We start from the raw sequence: 13,440 nt of genomic DNA on the forward strand, positions 1-13,440 counted from the left end.
GAATCAAAGTTCAGAAGATGCATTGGACAGCATGCAGGCTGGACATTCTAATAAAATTCTGTGGCTACGAGTAGAAAATCATGTTCAATTTAATTAAATTGTAGCGCTTTTACAATTTGTATTGCATCAAAGCAGCTGAACAAGAAAACCAACCTAAATTGAACATTAATAAAATATAACACTAAAAAAGTATGAAATAGAGAAGACAAAGGAAAAAAGCAAATGGATTCACATACAACAGAATCAAGCATATAACATAAGCACACATTAGGCCTTAACAGTATTCGTCTTCCATAATGAAATGTTTCATTTTCCATTATAGAGTAGTATAATGATTATCATTGTAAATATATAGGCATTTGGTATTAATAAATATTTAATTTCTCCCAAAATAGTTTTCCCAAAAGGGGAGGGTGATTTATATTGTGAAGCTTCATATGCAAAATGTGCACAATGCATATTTAGCCGGTTATGATACTATTGGTCTGAATAAGCATATATACTCATGTAACTGAAGTAATGTCACTTCAATATCAAAGTACGTTTTTCTATTATGCTTGTAACTCTTGTTCGGCATATGTTTCTCAGCCTGATCTACCCAGCAGTGGATTTTTCAACATCTAAGATGTCCCAGTCATCCACTGCTGATGAGGGTACAACCTTCGAACACTTGTGGAGTACGCTGTAAGTTTATTTTCCCGCATTTTTTAGCTTCAGCATGTAAACAACTTTTTTGGATGCTTAAAATGTAAGAGCTGGCTACATTTTTAAGATCATGAAAGGGATACTTCACCCAAAAGTGAAAATTCTGTCATCATTTACTAACCTTCGAGTTGTTCCAAATGTGTACACATTTCTTTGTTCTGATGAACACAGAGAAAGATACTTGGAATAATGCTTATAACCAAACAGATCTCAACCCCCATTGATTCCTATAGGGACAAAAACAAGTCAAAAGTGCCCCACAACTGTTTGCTGTCCTACATTTTTCTAAATGTCTTATTTTGTCAGGTCAGGTCAAGTCTAGTCAACTTTATTCATATAGCGCTTTTTACAATTTTCAATGCTTCAAAGCAGCTAACTAAAACATATAGACTATAAGCAAAACATTTAGTCATGGTTTTAACAGACAAAGCCTTCAACAGAACAAAAAACATGATAAAGTACTTTGTGAGCCAATAGGAGTTGAGATCTGTTTGGTTATAAGCATAAATCAGATTAAAAAGAGTAAATGATGACAGAATTTTAATTTTTGAAGTATCACTTTAATGTCTGTTATATCAGCAGTATATTTCTTTTTGACATTTATTTCTTCTCTACTCTTTATAAAAAAAAATACTTACTAGCTTACTTAGCTCTGTATACTGTGTTAGGTTATATGAGACGTCTTCTTTTTTTTGATTACACTTATGCTTTTGTACTTATGCTCTCCCAGTTATTTCTATTGCTTACCCCACCTGTAAGTCGCTTTGGATAAAAGCGTCTGCTAAATGACTAAATGTAAATGTGAATGTAAATTTCAATATTACACCAAACTAATTAGCATAATTTTAGCAATTTCAAGATATAGCTTACTTTTTTCCAATTTATTTTATTCTCAGAATTAAAAAAGTGGTTATTACTACGGATAGATGTTGTCAGGCACAATAAGGTGAATCTGGTCAGCTTTCAAAGATTTTAGATTCCAAAAGTTGACCCTCTTTTATTGTGTTATAGTGAGCCAGACAGCACATATTATGAACTTCCTCAGCCTGGTCACTCAGGGGACAGGGTGGCTACTAGCAGCCTGCCCAGCAACCGTGCTGAAGTCTGCATGGGTGTTTACCACATGAGAGACATGAACGACAATGTGATGGTAAGGAAAAATGCTAAATGCTCCGATTGTGTGTTTGTATCAATTAAATAATAATAATACATTTGCAGTCTGTAACTTGCAAATAAACACATTCCCGATTGCAGTCACTATCTTTGGGGTAAATGCATTCGACAAATGTGGGACATTTATTTCCGCTCTTGTTATCAGCCTTTGCGTGTTAATTAGCTTCAAGTCTAAAAATTGAATCCGCAATACTAAAACTGGCAGATTTTCCCTCCTTATCCATCAGGATTCCCTCCACAGCCCCTAGTTTCCCTCTCTTGTGCAGATTTTTCCCTCCCTTCAGGCTCTGCAGGTCAGAGTATATTAGTGGAGGGTGTAGTGGGAGGCAGTCATGCCTTAATTAGAGGGAAAAGCCAAGCTAGGAATATGACACCTGCTACTACCTCCCATCTGGGGCAATTGTGACGAAAAATAGAATGGATATATGGACACATACTTTAGGATAGCAGGGGGAATCTTATGAAAACATATACTGCATGTCATATTTTACTCAAAAAGGAAAAATTAGCATATTACTAAAAAGTATAAGAAAAAGCAGTTTTAAGGGCAATAGATTTTTTAATATTTGTATTAGTGGTGGGCCGTTAACGGCGTTAAAAAAAATGTCGCCGTTAATCTATTCTCAAAGTTGGGTTGGGAGCTGGGTCTATACTACGCAAGCTATGATGACTTTCACCTTGATATTTTAGCGCGGATGTATACCAGCTTAACTGCACTGTACGGGGCGAGAACGAGATTTTTCAACTCGCGTGATTCGCGTGATTCGCGGAAGCACAAGCCGCCTCATCATCTCATAACCAGGGCTTCATTCGCGCGATTCGCGCAGCCTCATCATCTCATAACCAGGGCTTCATTCGCGTCCTTAGCGCCGCCTCATCATCTCATAAACAGGGCTTCATTCGCGCGATTCGCGCAGCAAGTAGGTCTAATGGCTCTTTGCATTAACATATAAATCACTCGCGCTTGACACGCCATTCGCGTTTGGTATGAACACAACATAACGTTACTGTGAAATTACCGCATCAAACGTGACGTGCTGACATGGATGCAGCTATGAAGCCGCCGGGTTTGCTTCAGGGAATATTAATTTTTAAGAAGCTTCCCAACAGAAACATCGACAAGACTAAGGTTGTTTGCACCTTGTGCAATGCGGAATTGGTTTAAAAAAAAAACACTTTCTCTCAACAGGTAGTGGTCTAGCTTTAGTTGAAACCAGTAACTTTGTATTGAGATCTAATGTATTATGGCTCCTGTATGACATATCGCTTGTTGCTCCCTAACTCTTTGTAAGTCGCTTTGGATAAAAGCGTCTGCTAAATGACTAAATGTAAATGTTCTGTAGGAGCTCTTCCAGTCTCAAGTACCACCTAAACGCAAATCATCCCTTAGCTAATGCGGAAGTAAACACAAGTTCATCTTATTGAACATAATTTAATTTTCATCACCAATTATCATAGTAGAACAGCTTTCTCAAGCAGTTTGTGATGCATTTTGGAAACAGGAGATGAGCCCCTGGTCTAATGCGCCACCCGGCTTGAGAAACCCGTTCTCAAAGACTTACTTTTAGTCATTATTTGGGTAGCACACATATTCTGAATGCCTTCGGCAGAATTCAAATGAGCCATTTTAATCTAGATTAATCTAGATTAATTTTGGAATTAATCTAGATTAATCTAGATTAAAAAAATTAATCTATGCCCACCACTAATTTGTATACAATTATTATGAGAGTATTACTTTTTTCGTACTGGAATTTTGCTAATTTCTATTGACAATTTTTTTTCCCTATAAGAATCTCAATAATATACAAAATTGCTGTAATATATAAGCCTATATTCCATTTATTAAAAACAGGCAGTACAAGAACACAACCATCGCGTGTTATCACTCTTGTTTTGACAATACTGTGCAAGTTTTTACAGTAATCAGAGTTTGGTGCCGGGGGTTTGGCTGAAAATTTGACTGAATTAAGTTATTACATAATTCTGGTTATTGCCTTGCTGGTATATATTTTTTAGTCGGCAGTTCACAGTCGCATTAGTCAATGTATTATAAGTCATACTCTCTTTAAGATGTTTTAGATGTTCACTTTAGACTTGGATTTCAAGAACATTTATTTTAAGTGTTATCTAGTCTTTCTTTAGTAGAAGTGTGCAGTAAACAAGTGTATTTACCACTCTGAAATTGCTCCTGCCTCGGTTTTATTTTAACATACTTATCCCTGAATTTTGTTGAGGATGGATCATTCATTTGGAAATGCAAAGCAAACTCTACTTGTAAACATAAAGGTGCTCAAAAAGTTGTTCAAAGCGTTGTGAACCACTTTTAGTACCACAAAGATCCATTCAGTCAAAGGTTCTTTGTTACCATCTCTTTCTTACTTGTTTTTTTTATAATCTTAAGAACCTTTTTTTTCCCCAAGTACCTTTCAGATGTAAGAGGTTCTTTATGGAACCAAAAAGGTTCTTCTATTGCATCGAAGAACCTTTTAAAGCACTTTTTTCAAGAGTGTAGTTGTCCCCTTGAACCAAAAAATGGTTTCGTCTAAAAATGATATGGGCAAGTCTAGACCTGCTTTTTTATTTAATGAATAATCATGAGGCCATGAAGTGGGAGGGCCAAGGATTTTTGTTGTTGGCTACATCTAAGCTGACAGGGCAAGAAGAACTGGCAGAAAATCTGAAAAAGCATCATACAGTTCCTTACCTTATCTTGAGTTGTTGTCCAGTTAATTCACTCAGAGCATCTACAGTAACGTATAGGGACGTGAAGAATTGAAACTTGCAACACTCACCTGTTTATGCTGTGAGGTCACATGACCAGACCAGTGGGAGAATCTCCCCTGTCTGTATCTGTCTTGCGGGATCGCTACAATGCTGTGTATCGGTGACCTGCCTCATTACTACAGCACGGTAGGTGAGCAGCTTCAATGATTTTCAATTGATTTTTCTGAGGTGCTATATTGTTTTTTCATGGACAGGCTATCTTACAAATTTATTGTTATTCCCTGTACTTGTCATTTTTAAAAAGAGTGAAAAAGTTAGGTTTGAGATATTTTTAATTGGATTCTTATGAACTGATGTCTTATTAATTCTTATATAAACTTTTTATTATGGACGGTTATGGCACTACTTTTTATAACTTTTGATTATATACAGTAAATAACATAAGTATATTATATATGTTCAGGGCTGTGTGACATATGGTATTTTATTCTTCATTGAATGCTTCTGCTTTAATTAAATGTCTTATTGTAAGTATTTCATTGTTTATTCACATATTGTAGTTAGTACTGGTAAGGCTGTTTAGGGGCAAATTTATCTTCAATGGTATTGGCAAAATCTTTTTACGCTCTATTAATGTTAAGATGATGATGTATCTATTTTTTAGACATACACCTGTTGATCTTACTCCACTTGTACATGATCAGTTTTGATTAACTAATTTATGGGAGAAATTTTTATAAAACTGTTAGATGTTAAATAATGCAAACTAACTTGTAATTGCTGATTTGGTTTTGGTAAACATTTGTGGACCAGTTTGTTGAAAACTATGCTAAACTTATACAGCAAACTCATTTGCGAAGTTCAAGCAAATGTACCGTACGTTATTAGCAGGATATAATTACAAGTTTATAACAAGAGTAACACTATTTTGTTGTGCTATGATAAATCTAAACAATCATAAAGATAATAGCATTGCTTTCTGTTTACAGAAGAGGGTGCTGTTTTTACATGTTGCTGACTCTATTGCTGAAACCACAGACTCTATTGCTGATAAATTGAAGAAGAATAAATTGCTGAATAAATTGATTAGATCAGATTTCAGATAATTGTTTTTTGGTATTTTTCACTTGATATGATGCAGAAAGATTATTTTGGTCTTTGATGGGTTGTGAATAGTGGTGGATAGAATATTTCTAAGCAATCTGAACTCTACATGTTGTTTAGATTTTGTTATTTAACTTTTGTTGTAAAGTTTATTTCTTTTTTATTTTGTGAGATTCCTTTCTAAGAAAAAGGCAGCACAGTTTGCACCGTCAGCAATGAATGACTAAATAAATGAGCAGTATTTAGGTGGTGAGAGAATGTGACAGTGTTACTCCTTAATTACAAAGAAAATGGCACAAGAGAAAATGAATCATCAAATGCATATACTTACAGACAGACATGCACTACACACACATGCTTTCTCTTTTACAGCCCCACACGCACCCATAATGATGCTTATGTTTTGTTTTCACTTGTAGCAGTGCATGTTTAGGCTTGGTAATGAGGCGGACCCGAGTGTGTGTCTATGTGACTGATTTTGAACACTGTTCTCACATTTAGTTGTCAATTTTAGGAGATCATATATTTCCTAAATGGAAAGCCCCCAAACTATTGCGGTGAGAAAAGCTTACATGCTAAGACAAGCCTCGCTATTATTATCACTCATTCTTAGGGTTAGGCATTTAAACAAACCCCTAAGCCTGCGTATTAGGCTTTTGTGCTTAACTCATCCTGTGCCTATGCCACAAACATGAATCATACTTGAAATGAATTGGTTTGTTGTGGAGAGACATACCATACTTTTTGAAGCAATTGGATTTTGGAGCTTCTGCATAATTAAACTGCCAAAAAATCCCATTGAGTAACATTGAGGGAGTGACCCTATCATAACAACTTGGGGATGTGCTCTTTTGACTTGAATTAATAACAGTATAAACGTCACCGAGAAGGCAATATTAAACTAATAAAACACTCAAAACACCTTAACAACCACATATCAAACCACAAAAAAGATTGAGGCATTGTGGCAGCCAATTTTGTACATTCGAGTCAAGTTTTCTGTTAAGGCAGGCTTGGCAAAACCTCCCTCATGTTAACGCTGCTTTTGTACTATATGGTAGAATAAGATAATTTGACACAGACATTGCCTTAGATAATGTTCTCCATCAAGTACATTCTTGTGTGTTTTTGTCTGCCTGCAGACATGCCATAATTAATGCAATGTGTGTTTTTGTCCTCTGTCCCTCTGGACTCCACCCATTCTTATTTGCTGTGTCCACAAGAATCACGATCAGTGAAAACAGTCGTTTGTAAACATGAGTGTCAACCATGACATGAGACCTGTAATGCTTTCAGTTTGGACAATGCACCATGTGAAAAAGAAGATAAATACTGCTTTTCATTCAATGCTTGACTGATGTACAGTGGCAGCGTGTTTATATCTGATTTCACATGTTTCAAAGGTTGAAAATCATTCTTCATTCAAATTTTGGAATGAATTGTGTGAAAATGATTTAGTTTTCCAACGTTTTTCAATATATAACATTTAAAAGTAAAAAGATTTGAAACCTCCTTTTAAGATTTTTTCACCTGTTAAATTATCAGATTGTATAGCAAAGGAAAAGCTCATTTCAAATAAGCATGAAGGAATAGAAAGAGTGACACGTCTTTTGAACAATCTCCAGTGTATCCTATTCCACGAAATGATGAAAAACATATTAAATGTTGCAAACAAAACATTTTTTATTAATTGAAGCAACATTAAACTAAAGCTCACTTCTGTGTATGTGCACTTGGATGGGTTAAATGCAGAGCAAAAACTCAGATTATGGAACACCCTACTTGGCCTCACATCACATCACTAAAGCTTTAAAGCATTGTCCCTGAAGCAAAATCTGTAACATTCAAATGTTTGGTTTAATTGCATGAACTATATTAATGTAATGTTATGTAATGAAATCATTAATAGGTTTAAAACTGGATATTCAAAAATAATAAGTCACATGAATCAAAAACATGATTATATTTATCCAGATAGCCTTTAACAGACGTACCTGTTGAGGTGCCGAGGGTTAAAGCACTTTATAATTTACGAGTGGGGGGTTATGATCTTTTTGTAAGGTAGAGAAGAGAATGGCAGGCAATTAGACGCTTTACAGATTACAGCTGTGTTTTTTTTTACCTGAAGGCATGGCTGCTTCCCATTTACGTCCCAATAGTGTGTAACTGGAGCTCCAGAGGTAGAGTGGTGGTTGCACACTAAACTTCTTATCTCCTCCCTCTTTCCTTTAATGTCAAACCTTAGCCTCCTTCTTTCACCTGTTCCCCTCCCACTTCTTTACCTTTCTCACCTTCCTTTCTATTGCTGTCTTCCCATTCAGTCTCAGTACAGCCTACTGAGCAGCAGCATGGACCAAAGTTTGGGGAACAGAGCAGCTTCGACCAGCCCGTACAGCTCAGAGAACACCTCCAACGTGCCAACACCATCACCCTACTCCCAGCCAAACTCCACTTTCGAGGCCATGTCTCCAGCCCCGGCAATCCCCTCCAACACTGACTACCCTGGGCCTCACAACTTTGAGGTCACATTCCAGCAGTCTAGCACCGCCAAATCAGCCACATGGACGGTGAGTAGAGCGTCTTCTATGTTGTGTCCCCATGGTGTCATGTGAGCAAGGGTTTATTTCCATGAACGGTTGGATGTGCAAGGTTTTTTATTTATATTGAATGATGTTTGTTCTTGTTTTAAAACTGCATAAATGTTTCCTCTTCTTGACTCTCTCATTGGCCTTCTTCTAACACTGTTCCTCAGTTCAAACACAAAGTTTGAATTTTTCATTGCTTGGATATTTGCTTGGATATTATGATGAAGTGACTTATTTGTCAAATATCGCTTAAGTTAGTCAAAAGTTACAGCGTATAAAACAGTATGAGTATAAGGATTGGTTGGCGTACTGAGGTGTTTTGAGTGGTTGCTAGCATTTTACTAAATCAATCAAAGTCAAAACCCACCCATTAGTCGTCTAAGTCTGGTTCTAGCCTCTCCTTTAATACAAGTGTTTAACATCAAGAAGGTGAAAATAAATGTGTCAGACTGATCAGGAAAGTAATCTCCTTCAAAAGCAATTCAATCATTTATGAAGTAGCCATTAGTCGAGTTTTCTTTTCTGTGTTTTAGGGGACTATTTTAAAGTTAAGCGATAGTCATTGATGCTTGTAATTGTAAGCACAATGTCTGGAATCACATCGAAGCTTGAAACCAGAGCAGTCAGTGTTTTCCCCAAAGTCTAGTGTCGCCATGCAGAAAGGTGCTACATCAGTATGTCATGAAGTTGACCCTCTGAAACAGAAGATGGGGCTTTTTCTTGTGTCAGGTGGCTCTTAGGTTGTTTGTTGGATGAAGTCAAGCATGAGGCTTGCTCTCTGAGTTGATGTGGAAGTGTAAGGTGATAGCACAACCAGAAAGGTGATTGCTATGGCCATCACTCAGTGCCTGTCTGTGAAGACTGTCACCTCTGGCACGTCTTGTTCCGCTCCATTCTCAAAGAATAGGTTTATGTGAAGCCTAAAAACAAGAAAAGAAGCTTCCAAAATGGCCTGAGTGGAGATCCAGGCACAGATTGCTATTTACACTTTAAGATAAATAGGCAGGTTCTGAATTTGAGCGTCATCACACCTCAGCTACAGTAGATCATAGCTTAACTACAACACTGGCAATTAATATAAATCTTGTTGTTTTAATGTTGCATTTTCATCACCAGCTGCTAAGTAAAATGTATTGTATAATTTATTTCATATATTCCTGATTATTAAAGAGATTTTGTGAAAACCGTTAGCCATCATACCCTTGAGTTGTCAGATCTCAGTACGTTTTGGAGGGTCAATTGTGCATAACTACTGTATAACATTACCTTTCAAGTTAATTGATATATATATATTTAGTAAATTGGGTATTTTATTTAAGTTATAAATAAACTATTCTTCATTATTGTTCATGTTGATGCATAATACATTTTAAGCAATGTCAAAGTGGCTCAAGACTAATCAATTCTGTTTCTACTAATGTTGACAGTACACCTTTATATCCAATTGAATTGATGTAGCCTGGCTATCGGTGCACTTAATTTTATTTTAAACTTGCCATTATGACTATACATCTATTGGTCTCGTATCAGTTATTGATGCCATTGTGAAAATATCCTATTTTTCTGCAAACAAATAGAGCGTTTATAAAGAAAGTAGTATCCATGACGAAACCAGTTCAATGTATATTACAAAAGCTTTTTCAAAGACCCTGATATCAATCAGCTATTTTTATTTGAAATAAAAAAGATGAATATATATAGGCACTATTGAAAACCATTTTTACATGAGGGCTTTTTCCTGGTTGTCACATGACTTAAAAAGATGAGCAAATAATAACATTTCCATTGCAGTAATTAAGATTTACACGTTCATTTAGTCATATTCATCAAATTCAAATAGGTTTCACGTAGATCATTTTATAGAGCCTAGGGAAATAAAATAGTTATTGATGTTTAACTTTTTTTTTAAAGATTTTTGTCCTTTGTAATTGAAATTGAAAGTTGCGACTTAACATGTACAAGGGAAAGTGCAATATGAATCATTAAAGCTTTTGGTATGTTTTAGTATGTTGAAAGAGGAAGACTGTAGAAATAGAAATATAGAAAATATATATATGTAGAAATATAGACCAATTAGCAGAATGGAAAAATTGGTCCGATTTTAATTTTATATTTTTTATTATTAGTATTTTTTAAATCTTACACATATAATTACAGCTTAGAGATATATGATTAATATTTTAAATCGGTTATAGATATTCTGTTGGCTGTATTTTTTTCAAATGTTTGTTTAGTGTAAAAGAACCAAAACAGGAAATTATTCTAGACCAGAGTTGAACCAGCATTGTTTACGCAATCTGAAGAGGTCTATATCAACGTTTAGAAACAAAACAAGAAAAAAAAATGTATGCTAATACACTAAAAGCCCAAATGTTTGACTTATTAAACATTAAAAAAAAAAAAACATCAAAATGTATTATAGTCATTTATAATTGTTTTAAAATTAAGGCAATTAGATTTAAGGAGATCCATATTTTTTTTTACAGTGAACAGGGGTTGAATGTCCATCACAAGAAGACAAGATGCTGCTTGGTTTTTTATTTACAGTATTTTGCTACAGCTTTAATTTTCACCCATTTACACCCACTATCACCCACTCTAAAGTCCAACTGTTTACTTTATCCTCATAAAGACACAAAAGAAAAAGTATGAAGGATTGATGTCACCCATTCCCAAATTTAGGGAATTTCCAGTTAAAAGCTTGCAAGGATATTTAGGATTAGTATGTTAGCGTAGGTGACTAATCAGATGGGTTGTAATATGCTGCTTTGGGGTTTGTGTAGCCTCGGGAGAGGGAGAGGCATGGGGGCATATTGATTGTAATCTGCTTGATCTGTAAATACTTCTCATTGCTCCCTGAAAACAACACTCCTCTAAACCTCATGAATAAACCATTTGTGAAAATGTTTTACATAGTCTGTGACTTCTTAGGGTACGTTTTTTTCTCCAGCTCTTCCCCATCCCAATTTGTTTTCAAATCAAAGTTCTGCACTAATTGTTCAAGCATTCATTATTTTACTTTACATGTTAAAAGAGGGTTTAAGTGACAATTCCGATTAAAAATCTTCTTCAAACTGTTGGTGGTAGGAAAGTGCAAAATAAAATAACAAATGGCAAAACATACATCTTAAAGCAAAAATCTTAAAGCAAAATAATAAGTCAACAACAACCCTTATTTGAAATTGTTTGTGTGTATCTAAATGTATGAACTATAACACACTTAAAGAAATTAGGTAAAGTCTACCTAAACCATTATACAACTAATTACCTAATTCATTTAGGTAATTTATGTAACATTTCCAACATTGATTGCGTAATACGTAAGTTGTGGTTGCCCATTCCGGAGTGCCTCCGAGGCAGAGCAAGCTATATATTTATATTTAAGAAGTATATAAATTTTTCATTTCTTGGAAAATGACCAATCGTTTCATTAGACAAAACTCTTATTCATCGGCTGGTTTCATTTAGAGCCTATGGAAGCTGCAATAAAACTGAAATTTGGACCTTAACCAACAGCCCCTTGTTGAAGACCATTATATGGAAACCTTTCCTCAAAAGACTCAATTATTTTCGACAGAAGAAATAGACACACAGGCGGCTTCTATGACATCTGGGTGAGTGAATTATCATGATATTAAAATTTTATAGTGAACTACTCCTCTTAATCAACATGATATGATGGTGACACACATTTCTAATTTCGAATGGATGGATAGTGCCAGTATGGCCTGTAAATGTAGTTTAGCTCTAATGATGAGCGTAATTGTTTTTGTTTAGTACTTTATGCTTCAGTGTGTGTAAAAAACTGGTAAAGTCGCATTATTCGGAAAGCAAAGTTTTTGTTTTGCTTTTAGATTTGGTATTGTGCTTTCAAATGTGAACTTTGCTTTGCCATTTAATAATTTGTTTTGCACTTCCCATCCCTTCATATGAAGGGTTAGTAGATTCAGAAAAACAATGAATTGCGACACCATTTGCTCACTCTCATGTTGTTGCAGGTAGGATTTTTTTCTCTTTTGCTTTGATTGAGTCATGGTGCCCATGGGGTGATAAAAGTTTGAGTAAGATTTGTGTAATTTCCTGTGTCTATTCCTCCCTTTTCTCTTCTGCATATATAGTGTTTCACTATAGCAGAATTGCTGCTAATACTAAATTGCTAAACGAAAAGTATATGATTACTTAACACGATCTGAGCCAGTAAAGTTCAAATTTGATAAATTATGGGATTTGAATACTTCGTCTCTGTCCAAGGTACTGAACCCCTTTCATTTACACTGCTTTGTGTTTATTAAATGACCTTTTAGTGAGCTCCTATATGATTCTCTTCACTGAAAAGTACAAAAGATCATAATGAAAAACAATACAACAACGCTGTCAGGGTCACTTACATATTGCTTCCAGAAAAATGTCTGTTTCTGCTTACAGGCCTTTGCCTGTGTTTTTTAAGGCCCCAATTATGGTATTAGTTTTTGTGAATCATAAAAACAAATATTGTGTCAGGGATAACTATTTAGAAGCTCACTCTCGAAAACACATCATGGCTGAAAGCAAGAGATGTCATACGGGATGAAAATGAGTCCTGACACCTCAGCTTTTCCAATAAAGACCCCAACACTTTTTTCACTCTTGGCATATAAGTAGGGCAGGTCTGAGCATGTCTTTGCTTCTAGGGTATTTGAGGCTGCTCTTCGTACTGTAGATTTTACCCTCATAGTCAGTGAGCGAGTCTAAACACGCCCCACAGCCAGCGCATCCTTCCTTCCAAAATAAAATCTATGAGTGCAATTGATGGGAGCAATTTCATAAAAACGCACATCTTGCTAATCTTGCTTATGGATGTAAAAAATGTATTTTGTTCTCTCTTGGTGCCATCATTCCTCTGGTTGAGTTCAGCCTCATTTGCTATGTGTTTTTATTTATAGCTGATGTGACTGCATGGTTTACTTCATCTAACACCATTTTGACAGTTATCTAATAATTGCTTAATTGTTATTTATGCAGGTCTATATTTTAGATTATATATATTTATTTTCAATTAATTAATTGAACTTAATAAAAACAACTAATAAAATACATACAGTATGTAAAACCAATTTTCACTTTGGTTACAATTTGAAGATAAATGTGTGTTTTGGTTCTTAAGGTG

The 13,440-nt window shown here is 35.3% G+C and overlaps 1 protein-coding gene across 5 annotated transcripts in view; it reads left to right on the forward strand.

Moving 5' to 3' along the window:
* Positions 1–13,440, forward strand: part of tp73 (tumor protein p73) — a 32,917-nt gene that overhangs the window by 2,704 nt on the left and 16,773 nt on the right. For 2 of the 5 annotated variants that reach the window (XM_056772399.1, XM_056772403.1), the window contains exons 2-4: positions 589–684; positions 1,717–1,855; positions 8,031–8,276. In XM_056772399.1, coding sequence (XP_056628377.1) covers positions 626–684; positions 1,717–1,855; positions 8,031–8,276 — 444 coding nt within the window. In that variant the 5' untranslated portion in view covers positions 589–625. Of the gene's footprint in view, positions 1–588; positions 685–1,716; positions 1,856–4,556; positions 4,796–7,954; positions 8,277–13,440 lie in introns of those variants that run through there. The other 3 variants (XM_056772402.1, XM_056772401.1, XM_056772400.1) reach the window with 3 other exon arrangements.

This window comes from Triplophysa dalaica, chromosome 18, assembly GCF_015846415.1.
Source record: "Triplophysa dalaica isolate WHDGS20190420 chromosome 18, ASM1584641v1, whole genome shotgun sequence".
Classification (NCBI taxonomy): domain Eukaryota; kingdom Metazoa; phylum Chordata; class Actinopteri; order Cypriniformes; family Nemacheilidae; genus Triplophysa; species Triplophysa dalaica.